This window comes from Chanodichthys erythropterus, chromosome 10, assembly GCF_024489055.1.
Source record: "Chanodichthys erythropterus isolate Z2021 chromosome 10, ASM2448905v1, whole genome shotgun sequence".
NCBI lineage: Eukaryota > Metazoa > Chordata > Actinopteri > Cypriniformes > Xenocyprididae > Chanodichthys > Chanodichthys erythropterus.
This window is the reverse complement of record NC_090230.1, coordinates 53,268,261-53,291,294: the sequence shown is the minus strand read 5'-3', so window position 1 is coordinate 53,291,294 and position 23,034 is coordinate 53,268,261. Positions and strand designations below refer to the sequence as shown.

Sequence of the window (23,034 nt, the reverse complement as noted above, 5' to 3'; positions counted from 1 at the left end):
TTTGTTCTTATTTTATTTCTGACTGTTTACTTGTCTTTAATAATGATTCAAATGTACATTAATTAATTAGGCTAGTAGTTTTTGCTGTAGTACAAAATTGTAACAGAATTTTAATGTTACACTGGTATCTAAACATTTGAACCACTGACCCAAAGAGGCCAGTAGAAAATAAATCCTTAGCACTGAACCCTGCTGAAGCAGCTCTAAATATGGGCTGTGCTATTAAATGAAAGATAAAATATAATAGATCAATAAAATGAACAGTGAAAGTAACATTTTAACAGGCATAATTAAGCATTAAAATAACTGAAGAAAATATATATTTGCTAAAGAAATTAAATCACTGAATATGATTCATATTCTTTTGGTTTCTCTTCGTAACATATTTAAAAAATTACAAATGCAGTGAAACTACAGGTATTGGTATCGGCATGTTTTAGCAAAAGTGGTATCGGTGCATCCCTTGTTCAAACATTTGAGGTTGGTAAGATTTTTTTAAATGTTTAAATAAGTCTCATGATTTATTTAATCAAAAATACAGTAATAGTAATATTGTGAAATATAATTACACTTGTACAATTGTACAACTGTTTTCCAGTCTTCATTGTCACATGATGCTTCAGAAATCATTCTAAAATGCTGATTTGCCACTCAAGAAAGATTTCTTATTATCAATGCTGAAAACAGATCTGCTGCTTAATATTTTTGTGGAAACCGAGATACATTTATTCCAGAATTCTTTGATTAATAAAAAGTTCAAAAGAACAGTTTTGTTTTTTTTTTGTTTTTTTGTTAAATCTTACAGACCAAACTTTTGAACGGTAGTGTATACTTCATCTCCTGCATTTTTCCCCATTGATTTTCATGTTTTTCACATATCAGGAAGTGGAGCGTTCTGTTGACGTGCATAATGGTGGTAAAATCACAACAAGATGTAGTTGTTAATAGATTTTGCTGTGGGGAAACATCTGCAGTTGCCCAAACGATAAGGTTTCCATTTGAAAGTTCCTTACTGGTATTGCTCTGATAAATCATGAACTGGCACCAACCACAAACAATGTAACATATCAGCCCATTCGTTTTGCATATATTGTTTTTACCTGATAACCCCTCCTAATGTTCCACTGCTATATTACAGCAACCCGTAGCTGACCCCAGATCAGTTTTATCTTCTATTAACTGCTAAAAGTCCCAGAGAGGGGCTCAGTGCCTGTGATCGGTTAGTCAAAACCTTGAGTGTACGTTTTCTGGCAGACTCATGGTTACCAGATGTTCCTCACAAAACGTTTTAGATGGCAGCTTCCATCGCTCACTCGCTCTGTGCTAGAGTATAAAGCCAAGGGCCTCTTTTATTCACAACAGCTTGAGTCATTGCCTCACACTCACGCAAACAATACGTGGCAGCTTGGACGGCACTGTTGCTCGACCCAGTGTCCTCTCTGTGCAACAGAGGATGAAGAGGCAAAGAAATGCATTTGGAAATTTGATTAGTGGGTTCGGTGAGAAGGATGGAAGATAAAGTTTGTGATTTACCCAACGGAAGTCTTTGCCATCAAATTTGCGCGCACTGGTGAAGAGCACAGTTCGAGCAGGCATGTTGATCCCCATGGCAAATGTTTCTGTAGCAAACAAGGCCTAGAAAGAAAGAGAGAGAGAGGAGGAGAGAAATAGATGTTACACCAAACCATTTCCACAGACAAACAAGTTATTATGAAAATTTTGGCTGAGAAACTAGTGAGGTGTCTTAAAGGGAAAGTTCACACAAACATAAATCTCATTCCCTCACAATCAAACCTGTATGACATTTTCTTCCATGGAACTCAAAACAACTTTTTAAAGAATATCCTGGTTGCTCGAGTGGACAGTGGTTCAACCTTAAAGTTATGAAGCGACGAGAATACTATTGCGTGCCAAAAAAAAAAAAAAAAAAAAAAAAAAAGACTTTATTCAACAATATCTAGTAATGGGTGATGCTTCAAAGTTTTACAAATCTTTTATTTCGAATCAGTCATGTGATTTCAGTAAACCAGTGTTTTGAAATTTCAGTGACTTTGGCAGTTTGATACACGCTTTGAACCACTGATTCGAAACAAAAGATTCATAAAGCTTCAAAGCTTCATGAAGCAGTGTTTTGAAATCGCCCATCACTAGATATTGTTGAATAAAGTCGTTATTTTGTTCTTTTTTTCTGGGTGTTTGAAAGTGTAAATTTACTTGCTGTCAACGGAGGCCTAACTGAGCCATCGGATTTTATAAAAAATATCTTAATTTGTGTTTCAAAGATGAACAAAGGCCTTACGGATGCACTCATATTACTATGAATGGGAATAAGTGGCTGAATAAGTCCCACCCTTTAAATAAAAGAGGCATTCACTCATTGGCAAAGTCCAGTCTGAAAATGCAGATTTTGGTCATGACTAGAGCAATGTGAATCGAAACTAATGAGACCGCTGTTGTCAGATTTCATTGGTGATGTCAAACAGACAATTTAATCATTAGCTTGGTGAACAGCTTTGGAGAATTCGATGTTTCCCCATTAAAAGAGATAGGAGCTGTAGTTTCATGACTGAAATAGCAGCCTGAGGAGTTTTTAAAGATGGCCGCTGTGTGAAATGACTTGCCTTAAGGGACTTTGTTTTGATTCAAATGGACTCAATATGCCATTTTGCTTATAGCTTCTGCAGAAAGCAAGACTTTAAATGAGTAACAAATTCCTAACACAAAGCTTCAGAAGACTTGTAATATAGAGCACAAGTTGTATGGACTACTTTTTAATCGGTCTTCATCTTGACAGCTTCAGCCCTCATTTACTATGAAAACATTTTCACCGTTTTGTGTTCCATGAGAGAATTTAATATAGGAAAAAAGAAGAGCTTAAGTGAATTAACAAAAAACCAAACAAAACAAAACCCAAAAAAAAAAAAAAAAAAAATGAATGACTTAATGTTCAGCCAAGGAGAAAGTGTTTATCCAATATTGCACAAAGTTTCTTCCAGTCACCTTTAGCAGCCCCTCAGAGAACAGGATCTCAATGGTCTCTTTGAGGATCGGGAGGAGGCCGCCATGATGAATTCCAATTCCTCTCTTCAGCAATGGCAGAACATGCTCTACCTGTTGAGAAATTATCTCAATTAAACACACAGCTTCAAGATTCTTCCAGGTCATGCACTGACAAGCCATTACTGTGTTTAATCACAACTCTATAAGATCAGCATAGTGTAGCTAATCTAGACCAGCTTAAAAGCCTATTAACACCTAGGCAGAATTTTCCAAGGCACAAACAAGCACAACAACATTAAGGAATGGTTGACTTAAAAATTAAAAGTTTGTCATTGTTTACCCACACCCCTGGTGCAAGCCAAAGATCTATATGTATGAACAGCATCAAAGCAATTTGAAATTTATGGATTGGAACATTCTAAATTTTTTGCTAAACAAAAAGTCTATGAATTTATAGTTCCATATATCAGGGGTTTTCAAAATCATTTATCTTAGTTAAAATGTAAAGCTGGAGAAAATGTAATATATACACTGCCCTCCAAAAGTTTGGAAACACCCCTGGCGATGTTTGGTTTTGGACGATATCAGCATAAATCCTTTTTTTTTGGTGCAAATACATTACAGTGACTTGACATTATCATTGAAGACCAGTAACAATAATTACATAATAATATCAATATATACAGTGGCATGAAAAAGTATGTGAACCCCTTGCAGAATCTATGAAAATGAGTTTTTAATAAAATAAGAGGGTTAATAAAAAATGCATGTTATTTTTTGTTTAGTACTGTCTTGAGTAAGATATTTTACATAAAAGATGCTTGCATTTAGTTCACAAGAGAAAACAATAGTTGAATTTATTAAAATAACCCCATTCATAAGTATGTGAACTATTGATTCTCAATACTGTGTGTGGTTACCTGATGATCCACGACTGTTTTTATGTTTTGTGATGGTTGTTCATGGGTCTCTTGTTTGTCCTGAACAGTTAAACTGAGCTCTGTTCTTCAGAAAAATCCTCCAGCTCCTGCAGATTCATCAGTTTTCAAACATTTTTGCATATTTGAACCTTTTCCAGCAGTGACTGTAGGATTTTGAGATCTGCGTTTTCATACTGAGGACAATTGAGGGACTCAAACTCAACTATTAAAAAAGGTTCAAACATTCACTGATGCTCCAGAAGGAAACACAATGCATTAAGAGTCGGGGTGTGAAAACATTTGAACAGGATGAAGATGCCACAATTTTTCTTATTTTGTTTAAATAGCGTTGTTTTTTATTTAGTACTGCCCTTCGGAAGCAACAGAAGATACTTGCATGTTTCCCAGAAGAAAAATTAAGTACAATTTACCTTGATATTTGAATTCAAAAGTTTTCACCCCTGGCTGTTAATGCATCGTGTTTCCTTCTGGAGCATCAGTGAATGTTTGAACCTTTTTTAATAGTTGAGTTTGAGTCCCTCAGTTGTCCTCAGTGTGAAAACATGAATCTCAAAAACATACAGCCACTGCTGGAAAGGGTTCAAATATGCAAAAATGCTTGAAAACTGATGAATCTGCAGGAGCTGGAGGATTTTTCTGAAGAAGAGAGCTCAGTTTAACTGATCAGGACAAAAAAAAGACTCATGAACAACCATCATAAAACATAAAAACAGTCATGGATCATCAGGTAACCACACAGTACTGAGAATCAATGGTTCATATACTTATGAATGGGGTTATTTTGATAAATTCAGCTATTTTTTTGTCTTGTGGACTATATGTAAACATCTTTTATGTAAAATATCTTACTCAGGACAGTACTAAAAAAAATAACATGCATTTTTTATTATCCCTCTTATTTTATTAAAATAATTCTCATTTTCACAGATTCTGCAAGGGGTTCACATACTTTTTCATGCCACTGTACATGTCAAATTCAGACATGCCCCTTTGCCAGCTGTGATGCCTGTTACTGGTTTAACTTTGGCCCAAGTTTGTAAAAGATTTTTGGGTCAGCACACCTTAATATCTTTGACAATTGATTGCCAATTAAGTTTAGAATCCAATGAACCAATTAGAACCCAGTTTAGGTCAAATAGCTGCTAATGGTGGATATTTTGATGAATCGAAAATTTATCACATATTAAAAGGATTCATGCCAATATTGTCCAGATCCCCACTTTTCTAGGGCGTTTCCAAACTTTTGGAGGGCAATGCATATAAAAAAAAAAATAAAAATAAATCAAACAATATGTGGAATAAATTAAAATCTATAATTTGTGTGTCAAGGAAGTGAAAATATCCCAAATGCAAATCTGGGTCAGCAGCGTGAAGATCTCAGGATGAGCTTTCAGAAATATGTCATTGAGAACAAACAGGCAGGGGGTCAAGCTGAAGGATGGCTCATTCCTCATAAAGGCAACATTTACACAAACTGCATATTTGAACTAGTCCTGTAATCACTCAACCTTCAATGGAGGATCAGTTTAACTTCACACTGACAGAGCAGCGTCCTTGAAGACCTTCTGATCTGAGATCAGCACCTCTACTGCATAAGTACAAGCCAAACTCTGCTTTCCTACAACATGGAAATGGATGCCTGAATGTTGAAGCGGAGGAAAAATGATGTAGGAGTAATAGCGAATAGGAGGTCTGAAGAGAGTGGGTGTTTGAGAAATTCCCAAAATGGTTTTAAGAGGCTCGTAAAACTTTCCAGTCACCTCAAAGAGGTCTCGTACGTACAGCCCGACTTTGCTGTGGTTTGTGTGGTAGATCTTCAATTAACAAAGCAACAACTTATGAGTTTAAGTGAATATTTTGGCAAAACAAACTCTTTACAAAGTTGGATGTTAATTATAGTACAAACTTGAACATTTTAAAAGCTAAATGTGGTCCATGTGAGGAAATTTTTAGTGTAGTCAAAGAGATAAAAATTGTGTAGATGTCATTTACTATCATTAAAAATATCAAGAGAGGGGGGCAGGTAAGGATTTTTTATTATTGTTTTTGGAAATATCTTGTGCTCACTAAGGCTGCATGTATTTACAATTTATTAAAAAGACCGTAAAACAGTAATATTGTGAAATTACAAAAATATATATTTTTAAACTATTTTAATAACATTTTTTAATAAAACTATTTAATAAAAATCCCTTTGATGGCAAGTTGAATTTTCAGCATCATTAATTCAGTAAGGATGTCACATTGAGGAAATTCACACAAATGTGCAACAACTGATCAGGGAGCTGCTATCAATATGCGGGGTAATGAAATCGCTTTTGAACGCACGTCCGCTTTTCACTTTTGCTTTCAAATTCGCAATCACGCGTACTCCGCGTATAGGGAGCGGGGGTACTGACCAGACATTTTACAAGATAAGATATTGTCAATGATGCTTAGGATCTGTTGTGCACCAAATCCTCCACCATTGACCTGTCAGTCATCTCATCTCTCCTTAACCTCTTCATGTGATAAGTGAAATCTGACTCCTGCTGAACTGTGATGCAATTCTGCAGCTCTAGAGCAGAGCAGATGCTTTCAGTTTATAATTGTAGCTTTCGTTGTCCAACTGAACTAAGTGGTTATTTCTTTAAAAAAAGCAAAATAACAGTGGGGATGGTGCTGCAGTGGCCAAGTAATGTAATCAGTGTATGGCCAAACACAGTGTAATACAGACTACCAAAGCAAGCCTAATCTCCAGTGTCACATGCTGATTTGCTGCTCAAGAAACTTTTCTTATTATGACATTAGTGAAACAGTTTTGCTGCTTAATATTTTTAAAAACATTTTTTCAGGATTCTCTGAAGAATCAACAGTTCAACAGAACAGCATTTATTTGAAATAGACATTTTGTAACATTACACGTCTTTACTGTCACACTTGATTAATGCTGAAAAAAAGTATTTATATACAGATGGAGATGAATGTGCATTTGTTCTAGTTCTAGACAAAAAAAAAAAGAAAAAAGAAAAAGTGCATCCTTTCACACAGAGATTCTGGAAAATACACTGATAATGTGTGCCTTTTGTTCACACAGGATGCATTCTGGGACTGATCCCGGCAATGTTACTAGGTCCCCATGCTATCATGTACAGCAGAGTAAATGACACTTGGGTTTTACTGCATGTGCGCCGCATGTAGACGGCTTTCCCCTGCTTGCAAGCAGACTATTGTGAGAAGACAGCTGATTGCCATTCATTTGCCACTCTGATTGCACTCGTAATGCGCGAATACACTGCAGGCTAACTATAATGTTGACTACTGTACACACACACCCACCCACAAATACACACTCTACAAATATTTATATGTATGATTACCATCATATTGTTTTTAAACGTATTTTTAAAATAGGCTAGTTAAATAAAATAGTAAAATGGTTCCAACAGATTTTCCTGTGGTACCAAAAATCGTAAATTTTAATGGTATTGGTACCGACTACTGGAATTTTGGTACCGTGACAACACTAAGAACAAGTGCACAACCGAGCCAGTGTTGCTTTCAAATTCACATGAACTGTGCCACAGTTTGAGTGCAACCAAACTCAGACCACCTTCAGGTAGTTTGGTACCCCGGTGCGTACCCGGGTTCGCATGGCAGCTTTCTCATTAGTGATTTTTCATGCAAACCCTGCCCCGTTTCGAACTAAACTGCCAGTGCGTAAGCTCCCTAAATCTTGTCTTTACTGACTGCATTGGGTGTTGCTGTGGATGTGACAAAACTTGATGGCATGTGCTTTCAGGCACATCCAATTGTGGCAAAATTTTGATTCTTATTGAAATATTTGGATCTTTTAGAGTGCATCCCACCGCACAAGGACTAACATTTCAGAGTGTCCCTGTGCTGCTGTTAAAAGAATCCTACCACATTTGTCTGGATAAGAACATATGTAACACATTATATTATATTATATTATATTATATTATATTATATTATTATATTTTTTTAAATCTTGATGTTTAACAAATGTTCAAATATATTTTTTAAAAGGAAAAAAAAAAAAAAAAAAAAAAAAAAAAAAAAATAACAGGCTGTTGAAGTTAGCTTGTTTTAAAAACATTACTGATGTAAAGATAATGACTATTTAAATATAAATCATGCAGATAAAATAAATATGACATGTTAATTGTTTAAAATTAACAATTTTTTTTGTTGAAATACTTGCGACACTATTCAGGCAAAGTTTATCGATATATGCTGATAAATTCAATAAATATCAGCAAATTTATCATTTTATCATCAACATAGACCAACTAATAAATCACTGTACAAAATAAAGAAGCATATGCAAGGAATTTACCTGTGGCAGCTTTTTATCTTCATCAGAGAGGCAGTCTGTGGCATTGCTGAACACTTCTTCCACCAGTTTTTTCTCGTCGTCTGGGGTTGGATAGAGAAATTAGAAATCAGACATCAAACAGGGAATTTCAGAGGACCGTGGCTAGAAAGAGCAACTGGTTTCTGGTAGTTCAGTGTGCATGTGTCAGCTCAAAGGCCTCTGAATCACAGCCAGCATCACAAAGCTACATGTGTGTATGTGCTTTACACAGCTGCTCAGAGGACTTTCCATGATTGCATGAAAACACTACAAACCTATATAGACATAGTAGTGTCAGTGTAGAGAATGAGATGGAGAGGAAAATATTGAGTAAAAGGAGAGTTGTCATGTTTTCTTGCTCCAAGGGGGGGGTCCCCTCAAGAATTTTAATTTTATTATGATAATATCAGGACAGCTGTACCACCTTGACAAGTTTATTTAGTTATTCTAATATACATGATCATATGGTTAGGTGCACAATTCATTACTCTTTTTATTCCCCCTCATATTTCAATGAAAGAACAGACCATCCAGATCAAAACCACTGATAGAGACCAATATGTGCATCTGAATATTGTAATATGGCCTTGAGACCACAATATCTCTGCAGCGGTCACTGCTTAAACAACACCTCAAAAGATTAGAAAACCAAGAGACCAATCTACTCGTGCATACTGGAAATAATGAAAATGTTCTGGAAACCCTCTATAAAATCACACTTGAGCTGGAAAGCTCTTATGATGACATCTGCTCAGATAAAGCCAATGAAAACAGTCTCCCCACCTAAAGCAAGACTCGCAAAACAGTAACAGCTGTGTGGATGACTGCTAGTGCGGTCCCAAGTGCTCAGCCATATACCATCAAAGGCCAAGGACTTCAAGTTTTAAGTGCACACTATTCTCAACCAAAACATGTTTAAAAGTCCGCAATAACGCCATGCTTCTGTGTGCACCACATCAGTCACTTTTAAAATAAATTCAATTAGGCCTTTCAAAGCAAAGTGGTATGGGAAGTGGCAATACTTTTGAAGATTGTTAAGAGTCGTATGCTGTCCATTTCCCTTAAAAGAAAACAGAGATTTTGACACGTCAATAGACAGAGGAGGAAGGGCCACATTCGTGCATTTGGATCTGTAACACATTCTGCTTCAAATAGATGAATACTTGATAAAGAACTCCCTGTAACTGTTTCAGAAATTAAAAAATTCCCCAAAACAGCTCTTTTTCTGGCACTTTTTTGGCCATGATTAAATCTCTTTCTAATTAATAGGATAGATAAATCATCATTGCACCAATATTTGAGTAATTATAGTGAGATAAACCTTAAGGCCTAGAATGGAAACTAGCAAATATTTCTTCAAAGAAAAACTATTTTATGCTTCTTCCAAGGCTTAGTTTAGTCCTCGCAGGTGTGATGGAAGATATCAGTTTAAACCCTTAACTCATGCATGAGCAACAGTAATATTCTTAGCAAGAAGCATTATTAATTATTGTAACATTAATACCTGTGTTGAAATCCAGTTTAGCCACTTGGAGTGCGTAGGCCTCGCATTCTTTCTTACTGAAGCTAAAGATGATCACCGGCTGGAAGTTCCTTTCCATGATCATCTTTACAATCTTGAAGACGTTAGAAGGACCTGACCAAATATACAACAGTAAATTGTGATATTACACATTAGAATATTCATTTTTCATCTTGTACATGAATTCTGAAATTACATTTAAAATGTTCAATTTCATAATTAAGTGTTTTTTGTTGTTGTTGTTGTTTTTTTAAATCAACCATTTATTGGTTGCCTGTAAATCCCTAATTGCCGGTATGCCTGACAGCAAAATTCAGTGATGGGAAATAAATTTAAAATTTCAAGCTGAGCTTTCTATTATTAAGCAGTAATAGGAAAGTCAGTTGGATTAAAAACAAAAGAATTCTGCTTGGTCACAAGGTCACATTTGTGGTGAGTTTAAATGAAGTACGTTAGGAAGTCCGTCTTCCTTATTTATGTTAGCACAATCTGTCTCAGCTCACTAGTAGTGGTTAAACGGATCGTTGTTGATCCGTTATCCGTACGGACCAAGCCCCACAGTTCGGCTCGCATGTGATTTGCAGATCAATTGCAAGTTTAACCGCAACAGAGTGAAAGGTTATCATTTACACGTGTTTTGTCTTGCTAGTTTACACATTAAATAGATATAAAACCATTCCAGCGCTAGAAGGGGCAAAAGAGGATTTAATTCTGTATTGCACACCACGCTGTTATTGGTTCGCATAGACCCCACATCGAATCACACATCGAGCAAGCAGGTTTAAACGTTTCTCGCTTCAGTCTCTTGCTTGGTCGCGTGAGAAACGTCGTGGCTTTGTTTCACCGCAGTGCCACAGCAACAGCTGTGCTCACAGAAAACCAAAAGATGCTTGCGATGCTTTGCTTTAAGAAGTTCTGCGGGGCCATTCACATATTGCATCTTTTCCGCGTGCAAGTCATTCAAAAGCCTCGTTTACACTGCACGCATGTGCCTTGCATTACGGCTTCGGCAAGGTTTTGTTCCGTCTTCTGCAGGGTGTCAACTCACACCAGAAGCATTTCAGAAGCGAAGCAGCTGGATTCCCAAAAACACTAGATTTGCCCGTCAAGCATTGTTTTTGTTGATTTTTTCTTCATGTTTTTAATGGCTAAATTGTTATATTTTGTCCGGTTTAATTGTGTTTATTGCTATGCCATAATTTATTTTGCTGTAGCTGTACAGATGAAGTTAATAATAATTTTACACTTAATATTCCAGTTATGGACAACAAAAACAAAGAAATTTCAAGTTTTTCAACTTCGAATCTCTTGTTGTCAGTTTCTGGCCTCCTACTGATGTGAAATATGAGCGGGAGTTTACTCGGGGTGATTATTTTGACTTTTTTTTGGCGAGGCGCCTATCTTTGGCGAAGCGGCGCGGCGAGCCAGAAACTGACGACAAGAGATTTGAAGTTGAAAAACTTGAAACGCAACGCACACGCGTGCAGTGTAAACGAGGGGTCAACGAGGCTAAATGTAGCCGTGCGGCAGGCACTCTCATAATGGAAGCAACGCGGTCGCGACACGCTGCATGCTGTGCGTTTTCCAGGCACATCGAGCTATGGCCTTTCCGTAACAAAACATCCAAATCTCAGCCGAACAGCTGATCATAGCTGTACAGGGTGGTTTTTATATCTTATCTCCATAAATATATCTAGTAGTAAAGCTAATGCAAGGGCTAGAAATCATTTTATCACTTGGAGAGTGCAGTTCATGGTTGCATAGTAACAACCTATGCCACGGGAGCGCAAGCGCTTTGGGAAGGAGAAGAGGTGCGGCCGCGCCTTCCACGCGTTTTTAGACGCGATATGTGACCGGTGCCTTAGGATTCTTAATTCTAAGTTCATGTTAAATTTAACTTTTTTTTTTTTTTTCAGTGACAGACAGACCTATTCAGCTGTTAATTTGAATACAGAAGGTTTTTATTAAACCTTGAAATGTGATCTTGTATGTACAACAAGGAAAATTATTGAAATTTGTTAATGTTTTTAAAATAAATCTTATTTCAATTTCAATTTCATTTTTTTCAAAATATCGTGATGCGTATCGTATCGTGAACTCAGTATCGAGATACGTACTGTATCGTGACCTGAGCGTATCGGGGTCTTACTCTTAAAGTGACAGCAAACTTTGTCATGTAAATCAAACAACAAAACTCAGCTTTAAAGATTAATCTATATTAAAATTATACAGTGAACAGTGTCATTTTATATTTAATTACTACATTTCTGTACACGAAAATTTATACTACAGACTAGACCTACCACTTTATTTGTAACTTTATGTTGTATTTATCTATGCTTGTAAATGGTGTACAGCATTTGTTCTTTTTACAGTCTGTTGATTTGCCTTTAATAATGTATTAGTTAGGCTAGTGGTTTCTGCTGTGGTATCAGAGTAGTTAAAGTGGGCTAAGTAATAAATGCAAAGTTACCTCCCACCCCCCAATATTTTTTTTTTTTTGTGCTGATGCGAAAAATTATCCGATCTGTGACTTAAACATGATCCGAACCATGGGTTTTATGATCCGTTGAACCACTACTGACTAGTTGTGATCAGTTCACCTAAGATTAATGATAATACTTGGTGAAAACAGTGCCATATTGATGCTTCAGATAATTCAATATACACAATTTATTCCAAGCAAATAGGAAATTAAACAAATAAAAAGGATCAAATGTGGGGACAGACTTTATTTTATTGAGCAGAAATTGATTGGATGTCAGATACCAGAATAGAGCAGCTTTTTTGTTTTAGGAATAATATTGATTGTGCCATTTTGGATTTATATTGACTCTTAAATACTAACCTTTGGTTCCACCCCTTCTGCCTTTGGGGTCCCATTTGCCCCCAGTATTGCCTCCAGTGTCCCCCACATCCCTCAGGACCTGCATAGCTGTATTAAAATTGTCTTCTCTGAACTCTCCCTGACAAGAAATGCCCAAAAAAATATGATTACATAACCGCAGTAATACTGGGAACATTTTCTTAAACTTGATCAGATTGTTGATGCGTAGTTGTGGCGTAGTTGTGGCTTGGCAGTTATACAACACACACAGACTGATATTTCAGCATTCAGGATGTTCAAGATCTTCAATTACATGCAGACGTGCTCCAACTCTACACCCATGTCAGATAATGGTACACAAATTCTCTATATTGTAAAACAGAGGACGGCACACACGCCCGAGATCGCCTGAGGTGTGTTTCACCATCTCTGATGATGGAATAAAGGCCTTAAATGCAACTATTCAAAGTATTTGGCTACTTACGTTCTCATCCACAACAAGATGGAGTCCATCGCCCCCTGCTGGAAAAACGTAGTGCTGCAGTGGAGTGGGGCGGTAGTCTGTGTACACCACGTGACAGGGCTGCATATAAACAAGGAAATCACACTCATCCTGGAGGCATTATGGATGATGCATTATATCCACTTCCTTTAAACTGAATCCATTTGTTTTAGAATACATTGCTGATTAAAGAAGACCTACTATGCTTGTACTGTACTGTGCTAGTGAGGCATTTTGGGTGGCTGACAACATTCAGTGTTGTTTTATTTTTTTTTAAATTTACCATTTATAGTATTTAATATTTTGAATTAGCTTTTTTATATATAATTTTCAGATTTTATTTTAATTGTAGTATAAGGTAATAATTTTGCTATGTGCCTTTATTAATTTGAGTTAAATATTTCTATTTAACTTTAATTTATTTTTATTTCAGTTTTAGTTGCCAAGGCAACATTTGCAAGTTTTTCCATCGAATATTTATATTTATTTCAATTTTTAAACGTTTTAGTTGACAATAACTGGACAGGAGGATTCTATGGCATCCTGAATGGTTGATAGGTGTTAATGTGTACTCTGATGTTGAAAGGTATTCTAGGTGGTGGCTAACGTGTTCTGACTAGTTGTTTTAAAATAAGGTATTCTGAGAGGTTGACAGCTGGTTGCTAAGGTATTCTAGATTATTGCTATCTAGATTAATTGAGCAGTTAATTAATTGAGCAATTAATTGAGACACAGAAATTGAGAGCAATTTAAAATAGGTTAACCCCTTAAGACCTGAAGGCATTTTTAAAGTTTAGAGTTGTTTTCTCATTTTTAGAGTTTCTGAGAGACATACACAAAAGTAAAGACTCATAACTCCAACTATAGCAAGGAGAGTCAAAAGGTAGGCATCGTTTAAAAGAACACTTAAAATTTAGACGAAACATATATAATTATTCAAATTTTACATATTTTTTCTTATTTGACATGCAATAATTCGGGAAGGAAATACGATCGAAGGAAAATTCTTTGTTAAGCTCTCCTACATGCGAGATGCATCTGGATCAAATTTTGTGGCAAAATTTTGTGGCAAAGGATTGCGTTGATTTTGGACTCACTTTAAATGCGAGAATTTTTCTACGATCTGCACGTTTCATGAAGTTATGAGTAAAAATGCCACTTTAAATCTACATATTTGTTTTTAGTTAAATAAATTATGAATTTTTTTTTCTATTTATAAGCAAATAACTCAGCACTATTTAGGAGTTAATCGAACTGGCTACATTCATTGTAAAGTTCAGACTCCAAGCTTTCAAATGACACCTATTTTGTGTTGATCAAGGCAATAGCTTTAAAATTAAGAGGAATAACACACCTATTTTGTGTTATTCCACATTGGAAAACAAACATGGACAGTTCCAGAAACATTGATTAACACATTGCATCCTGGAAAGATGAGAAATGTTTTTAGCCAATTATGTTACATCACGCCGTGAGTAATATCTTGTGATCATTGCAATGGATTGTTGTTGTTTTTGGGCTCATTTTAATCGTAAGAATATGCTGTAAATGGTGATGTGCATGATCTATGATCTTTGCACTTTTCATGACGTTATGAGCAAAAAAAGGCACGTGAAATGTACTTTGTTTTTAGTTAGCGCCTGTGCCTGTTTTTTTTTTTGTAAACTCAATGTGTGCAGACTCAAGAGGATGAAATCAATGCAACAGGAGCATGTTGGAGGCATGATCTGAACGTGTAAAGTCTCTGAATTTGTATGCAAAAAGAATTATTTTGCTACCTACTAGGGGTGTCACAATATACAGGTATTGACGATAATTGTGATATTCAAAGCATAAAAAATATCGACATCATGTTAATTTAGGGTGTGACAATATACCAGTATTGGCAATAACCACAATATTTAAAATTAATAGGATGCTTATGATATCATGACACGTAAATACTCCAGCGCCAGTACCTGGCTGACCTCTCAGGTGGCAGTATTGGCACCTTAATGCTGACACCTGTCAAACAAGATGACGCAGCGCGCGGCTATTCCGAGAAGAACCATGTCTTCCGAGTGGGAGAGTGAGAGGCTCTGTCCACACCCAAAAAAAAAAAAGTAAGCTCGACAGTATGGGAGTTTTTTGGCTCTTTAGACGGCCCAATCTGCAGAATTTGCCTGGCTACAGTCAGGGCGAAGGGTGGCAACACCACCAAACATTTTACCCACCTCCGTGTCCATCACCCTGCAGATTACGCCATTTTACAGAGAGTAAATTGCGATTATTTTACTAGTCATGGAATGGGAAATGTTATATTAACCTGTTAATGATTTTCTGGTGTTAATTTATTTAAATAAAGGGTGATTTACCGCGGTTTCTTTTCTCGTCTTACTCAGCGTGATGTAGCTATGCATGCAGTTATATGCCCTCAAAATTCAAGATATATGGCATTTTTGCCCCGACGAGTTTGTCATATTGTATTACGATATCACATGAGCAAGAGTGCCGTTTTCCCCAAATCAGCACAAATGCAATGTTCATTTAACTTATTGTTAAATGAACAAATGTGAGTTACATTTTAGACACAGTATTGTTATTGTTTTTTTCTTCTTTATTTCGCCAACGAAAATTTCAAAATTATGAACAGCAGAACAGAGTCCCCATGCAACAGACAGACATGTTTTTGTTATACTGACTGAATCCGCACTTTGAACAAAGCGGTTTAATTAATAAATAAATGACCCATTCAATAAAGACAGTGACTTGCTTCCTTCCTGAATTAATCAGTCATTTGAACAAATCGGTTGAATGTCAGTGACATTTTAATTAAAATTAGAAATTAGAAATAATTCCATATTTAAATACTGAATTAAATTTATGTAGACAAATTGTAAATTCTGTGTAAATATATTAATGCCACTTCTCATTCTGTGTCACCTCTGTATTGCAAAGATGGATTTTGTTGATGATTTCATTTGATTGATAACAGCCATAAAGTATAGGCTACTAGGTTAGTATTAATGTTTATTTCTTCAGGTCTTAAAAAGCCTTAAATTTGACTTAATGTGCAGCAACCCTGAAAAAGAAAAACTAAATAAAGTAAAAATCAATTTGACTGATACATTTTTTCCTCCTAGGATTCTATAGATATCGCGATATATCGATATCATGAATACTTTTGGCCACAATAACCATGGTGTGAAAAATCTAATATCGTGACAGCCCTACCTACATCGTTTCAGTTTTTATTGGTTCTTAAAGCGACACATGCAAACGGGAGTGCGGGCGCTCCCATTGCTTTCACAGGGTTAAAGGGCTTGTGTTTTTACATTTGGATTTTAAATTCATGAACATTGAAGCAGACTCCGAACATTCCATCAATCAAAATCTAATCATTATAGAGATAGGAGGAACTAAAGTTTGGAATGTTCAATGAAAGTCTATGGGATACAGGAAAACCACCAGAAAAAAAAAAAAAAAAAAAAAAAACACAGAATGAACATAATGACCCACCTGTTTGTGGAGGTGACAAATCCACTCTGCAAACTGTCGAGCGTTGGGAATGGTGGCTGACAGGAAAACATGGTGAACATTGTCCGGCAGTAGAATGATGGTTTCCTCCCAAACCACTCCACGCTCTGCAGGTCACATGACCCAGAAAGAGAGAAACTCAATGACAGCAAACATACAAATCCAACCATTATGCACTTCACAAAATTGTAGGTAACTTTTGCATTTTCTGCCGATTAAACATTAAATACAACCCACCTGAGTCTCTCATGTAATGGATCTCATCAAAGATGACCCAAGCCACCTCCCTCATAACCTCTGACCCTCTGTACAGCATGCTCCTCAAAATCTGAAAGAAAACATCCCAACAAAACAACAAATAAATAAAGAACCAATCATTGATGCTGCAGAGGATAACTGGCCACTGTCTCACCTCAGTGGTCATGACCAGACAGGAAGCTGTGGGGTTAATAGTGACATCACCGGTCATCAGACCCACATCCTGGAACTCTTCATACATCTCTCTGTACTTCTGATTGCTCAAAGCCTTGATGGGACTGGTGAAGATGACTCGCTGCTTTTCTCTGAGCGCCAGAGCAATGGCGTATCTGGGTGCAGAAGGAAATGCATTCAGATCTAAAGCAGTGTTTCTCAACCGGTGGGTCTCAAGACCGTTTTGAGAGTGTAGTCAAAAGTTTTTCTAATACAAACCTTTATTTTCAAAGATGTGCATGAAAGCTGTTGACTCTTTTGCAAAAACTTTGCTTCTGTCAGACAGAACTTTCTATGTAAACACGCTAAACGGATGTGTCTGACCATCTCACGTCTATTGCAGCATCTCACGCACAACACAATGATCAAAAAATACAATAATTAAGTTAAACTTAAAAAAAAAAAAAAAAAAAACATGTCTACACCTTGGGGTGGGGGATGGGTTTCTTTTGACTGACCTGTGTCTCGCATTGTCCTGATTCAGTATCTGCTGTCAGATGATGACAGATTATTGCTTGGTGGCGCCCGCAAGCATTTTTTTTTTAGGGACAACTCAGCACTCCTTAAGAGTTGATCAAACTGGTTAGATCCATTAAAAAGCTGAGTTTCTAAGTTAATTAAGTAATTAAGTAAATTAATTTTTAACATTAATTTTGTAACTTGTCAGGGCCAATGCACACACCAGAACGCATTTTTGCTGTTAAAATTATGAGCATGCAACGTCGTTATGTTGTCAGCTATCAAAAAGTAACTGATACATCATGTGTTAGCTGGGAAGGATTTGCATGCAGGTATGATGTTCATTCTATTCTTCAGGATCAGTGTCCATATATTTTAGAAACAGTTCATGTTAGTATCGTGTTTAAAATACTACCAATTATATTTTTGATGACTGTAGTGGCTCATACCAACTTAATGACTTCATTGTTTTAACAAAAACTAGTTTGGGACTGGTGTTTAATACCTAATGTAAATAAACAAAATAAACAAATAATTTAATACCTTATAATACTGTTTATTTATCAGTGTTAGTGATATTCTTACAATGAATGTGTATGTTAATTAAAGATGGATGGTACTTGTGTGTCAGTCATTTTTGAGAAATAAATGTGCTTGGTTTAAACTCCTAAAAATTTGGGTTGCAGCCTAATGACTATGTGAAACTATGGGTCCCATGGCCAAACTAGTTAAAAACCACTGATCTTATGTGAAAGTGCACAGACAATATATTTCAATCCAACAGACACTCACTCCGCACACACTGTCTTTCCTGCCGATGTGTGGGCCGACACAAGCACAGACTGGTTGTTGTCGATGCACAGGATGGCCTCACGCTGGAAAGGGTCGAGTATGAAAGGGTACTCCTGCATGAGGGAAACCAAACCATGTTCAAACAAAAGCTAAGCACTGATGTTGTTATAGGATGTTCAATGAGGTTCAAGTCACCTTAGCAGCTTTTCCAACACGTGGTTTCAGCGGAGTGTATTCCTCATTGGCAGGAAGAACCACCTGAGAAAGGAAGATGGGGTCACCACATGATCATTCCACAGAGATGTTTTTTTTTTTACTGTGCGTTTATGCATTTACCTCATGAGTGCAGCCCTCCACTGTCTCCACCTGCTCCGCCTTCACTTTAGGCATGAGCTCTGACAGACTGAAAGAATTAATAGAGGTCAACCAAGAGTGGATTTCTCCCATAAGGATAACAAAGGTTACAAAATGAATAATCAGCTGAATAACAGATAAAATGAAACAGCAATTCATATTATTAATTTAATTTCATTATATTTTACCGTGTTTTTTTGCAGACTACAAAACTGAAAACAGCCTGTTTTGATTGTAAAACATCAGCACCTGCTAAATGAAACTTAATTTTTCATTAAGGAACGTTTCACACTTGTAATTTAGAAGTGGGGTTTGCACCACTTTTGACTGAACACATGTGGAGCTGGAGTGAAGAGACCATTTCATTCTTACCTTTCAGTATAATCTTGATATTACAGTTCGCAATATATAATATGAGCACATGAAAGGCTAGAGCCTTTAGGTAAACGGGTCATGTTCTGCGTTCGTCCAATTATTGACACTGACAACACAAATATGCAAACAAGGATGTTAACCCAGGGTTTATGAAAATGATCACCATAGTTATACGTATAAGTAGATGCCACATTCAACTGCTCCAGATGCATCACCGCGCCCACCATCTTGGAATAGTCAGCGAGTCGTCATTCACAGTAAGAATCAATGATGCCACAACATTGTGCAGCTTCTGGTTGTGAAACCACCGAGATTTAAATTTCTGAAGAAATGGAACAACCTTTCTCAGGTGAGGAGGAGTTGATTTGTGTTTTTATATGCATTAACTCAATATTACAGATTTTTATACTATGGTAACTTTTTAATGTTGTGCTAGCTGATGCCTTCATCTTGTTGTGTTAGTTTAGCAAAATCATCTGCTGAAGTCTATTGCAGATATAGATATTCATATATGCGCCTAACTACGTTTGCAGACGCACAGTCAACTTACTCTCAAGTGTTCTTGGACTGGTGTTTTGACCTTTCCAATGTTGTGGATGGCTTACGGCCCATAGAAATTGCCACTAATTAGGCATATGTGTACATCTATGATGTACACTGGGAAACGGCAGTTTATGAATACTCAGGATTAATTGTTAAACATGGGTAAATTATGAGCAATGTGAAACGTGAAGCAAGATAACACCGGATTCCACTTACCAGGGGTTTACAATGACCCAGGGTTAACTAGTTCAAGTGTGAAAAGCCCTTATAAAGTATTTCATAAGTTCACAAGTACACTATATATTTCAGTTCACTGTGAAGTATTTCACTCACCTTCAAGCCATCCTAGGTGTATGACTTTCTTTCTAATAAACACAGTCATGGAACACGGAGTTATATTAATAAAAATCCTGATGCATCCAAGCTTTATAATGGCAGTGATCGTAACTAATGAGTAGGAGCTGAAAAAAGTGCATCCGTCTACATCCATCCATCATAAACGTACCTCACACAGCTCCGGAGGGTTAATAAAGGCCTTCTGAAGCAAAGTGATGCGTTTGTGTAAGAAAAATATCCATATTTAACAAGTTATAAAGTAAAATATAAATATCTAGCTAGCTTCAGCCAGACCGCCTTCCATATTCAACTTATGAAGACAGTGTAATGCCTCTCGCAGTTCAAAACGTTTATGATACGTCCAATGCCTTCCATTTTCAAATTATGAATACGCTTTTTTCATAAGTTGAATATGGAAGGCCGTCTGGAGGAAGCTAGATGTTTTACTTTATACCTTTTTAAATTATGGATATTTTTCTTACACAAACACATCGCTTCACTTCAGAAGGCCTTTATTAACCCCCCCGAGCTTCATACTCAGTCCCGTTCACTGCCATTATAAAGCTTGGATGCGTCAGGATATTTATTAATATAACTCTGAATGTGTTTACCAGAAATTCATATACACCTGGATGGCTTGAGAGTGAGTAAATCTTGGGGGAATTTTCATTTTAAAGTGAACTAATCCTTTAATCAGAAGCAGAACAACAAACAGTACATCAAGCACACCAATCTTACTTGATTTCCTCAGCTGACACTGTTTCCAGCTTTTGCCTTTTCCCAAGCACCATCTCATCTGGACCATCATTGTCTGCATCTCTTTTGCGGACAGCTGCTGAATCGCTCTGCGGTTTATCAGCTTTATTAGGAGTCTTCCTATTAGATGTAAAGACAACAAAGAGTCACTCAACAGTCATCTAATGCTTTTATCTACTGTGAGATAGATAGATAGATAGATAGATAGATAGATAGATAGATAGATAGATAGATAGATAGATAGATAGATAGATAGATAGATAGATAGATAGATAGATAGATAGATAGATAGATGTTTACATTTGATTGTTTATATTTATTTTTGACAGTTTAACGGTCTCGGTTTGAACATTTTACTTATGTTTATGGGATTTTGGGGGAGGCAGGCTGATTTATTACAACCTGCACACAAAAGACACTGCATTTATAAAAAAAAAAAAAAAAGACGACAAATATAGCAAGTAATAACTGCTGAACGCTAGAATACACCGGTAAAGTGTTTATGTGGCGTGAATTATTTCGAGTTTCACTCTATGAGTGCGTGTCACATGTGTTCAGTAATACCAGGCAAACACTACAATACCCATTGATTAGTTGTACAAAAAAAACATATATCCCTCCCGTTTACCTACCCTGCCTGAGCAGCGGACTTTGGAGTGGCCTTTTTGCTGGAACCGGCCTGTTCTTCATCAAACACGCTGAACAAATCGTCTCCAAAGGCGTCCGCCATGACTTCAAACCTTCAAACAGACACAAATCCCACAGTGCGAAGCGCACGCCGCGTGCCGGTGTCGTGCCGAAAACTGATCGTCTGCCGAAAACTGACTGCCGTCCGCGGGAGCGCGCACAGCATGTTTAAAGGGTATCGCCCCTGTTTCTACACGTCTACAGCTGCTTTTATCATGATCAAACGGCCATAACCTGCAAATACATATAACTCTGTGTCCGTGGTAATATGTCCGTGCTAATAGCAAAGAAACTTTTCCTGTAACGCATAATCAAAATTATTCATTTAATTAATTTGCCGTTTATTGCTTATCGCGATTAAGTTGATTTAGTTTTAATTAAGTTGCTCGAGCATGATTTTTACGTGATTAACAGAAAGCATATTTACTTGCTTTGTGCCAAACAATCCAGTCCCTTTTACTAGGTGAAATACCTTTAAATGGTAAATAAAACCCATAAAATGCAGATTTACTCCTGTTGAAAAGTGAGTGAACTGTTCTTTCTGCCTCAGACGACTCAGACGAATGAAATCAAATGACTTGATTTCATTCATGGCTGTAATATTGAACAGATCATAGCTCATTCAGTCCTTTTTATGTGTTGAAATACCTTTAAATGGTCAATACAACCCATAAAATGAAGTTTTACACTTGCCGAAAAGTGATTACAGCCTCTATTTATTGAGTAAACTGTTCTTTCTGCCTCAAAATGACTTGATTTCATTCATGGCTGTTATATTTAACAGATTATAGCTCATTCAGTCCTTTTTATGTGTTGTAATACCTTTAAATGGCCAATAAAACCCATAAATTGCACTTGCCGAAAAGTGATTACAGCCTCTATTTATTGAGTAAACTGTTCTTTCTGCCTCAAAATGACTTGATTTCATTCATGGCTGTTATATTTAACAGATTATATCTCATTCAGTCCTTTTTACCTGTTAAAATACCTTTAAATGATCAATAAAACCCATAAATTGCAGTTGCCGAAAAGTGATTAGAGTCTCTGTTTATTGAGTAAACTGTTCTTTCTGCCTCAAAATGACTTGATTTCATTCATGGCTGTTATATTTAACAGATTATATCTCATTCAGTCCTTTTTACCTGTTAAAATACCTTTAAATGATCAATAAAACCCATAAATTGCAGTTGCCGAAAAGTGATTACAGTCTCTATTTATTGAGTGAACTGTTCTTTCTGCCTCAAAATGACTTGAATTCATTCATGGCTGTTATATTTGACAGATTATATCTTATTCAATCCTTTTTATGTGTTATAATACATTTAAATGGTAAATAAAACCCATAAATTGCACTTGCCGAAAAGTGATTACAGCCTCTATTTATTGAGTGAACTGTTCTTTCTGCCTCAAAATGACTTGATTTCATTCATGGCTGTTATATTTGACAGATTATAGCTCATTCAGTCCTTTTTACCTGTTGTAACACCTTTAAATGGTAAATAAAACCAATAAATTGCACTTGCCGAAAAGTGATTATAGCCTCTATTTATTGAGTAAACTGTTCTTTCTGCCTCAAAATGACTTGATTTCATTCAT

The 23,034-nt window shown here is 36.4% G+C and overlaps 1 protein-coding gene across 1 annotated transcript in view; it reads right to left on the bottom strand.

Moving 5' to 3' along the window:
- The window catches only part of mtrex (Mtr4 exosome RNA helicase), a 41,041-nt gene extending 18,427 nt beyond the window's left edge, over positions 1–22,614 (bottom strand). Inside the window, exons 1-14 of the mRNA XM_067398165.1 lie at positions 21,384–22,614; positions 20,734–20,871; positions 18,724–18,790; positions 18,583–18,645; positions 18,388–18,500; positions 17,078–17,252; positions 16,903–16,993; positions 16,648–16,772; positions 13,132–13,230; positions 12,669–12,786; positions 9,803–9,934; positions 8,281–8,360; positions 3,001–3,111; positions 1,534–1,635 (exon numbers count right to left, since the gene is read on the bottom strand). Of these exons, the coding sequence (XP_067254266.1) occupies positions 1,534–1,635; positions 3,001–3,111; positions 8,281–8,360; positions 9,803–9,934; positions 12,669–12,786; positions 13,132–13,230; positions 16,648–16,772; positions 16,903–16,993; positions 17,078–17,252; positions 18,388–18,500; positions 18,583–18,645; positions 18,724–18,790; positions 20,734–20,871; positions 21,384–21,481 (1,512 nt within the window). The 5' untranslated portion in view covers positions 21,482–22,614. The remainder of the gene's footprint in view (positions 1–1,533; positions 1,636–3,000; positions 3,112–8,280; positions 8,361–9,802; positions 9,935–12,668; positions 12,787–13,131; positions 13,231–16,647; positions 16,773–16,902; positions 16,994–17,077; positions 17,253–18,387; positions 18,501–18,582; positions 18,646–18,723; positions 18,791–20,733; positions 20,872–21,383) is intronic.
- Between the last annotated feature and the right edge of the window lie 420 nt (positions 22,615–23,034).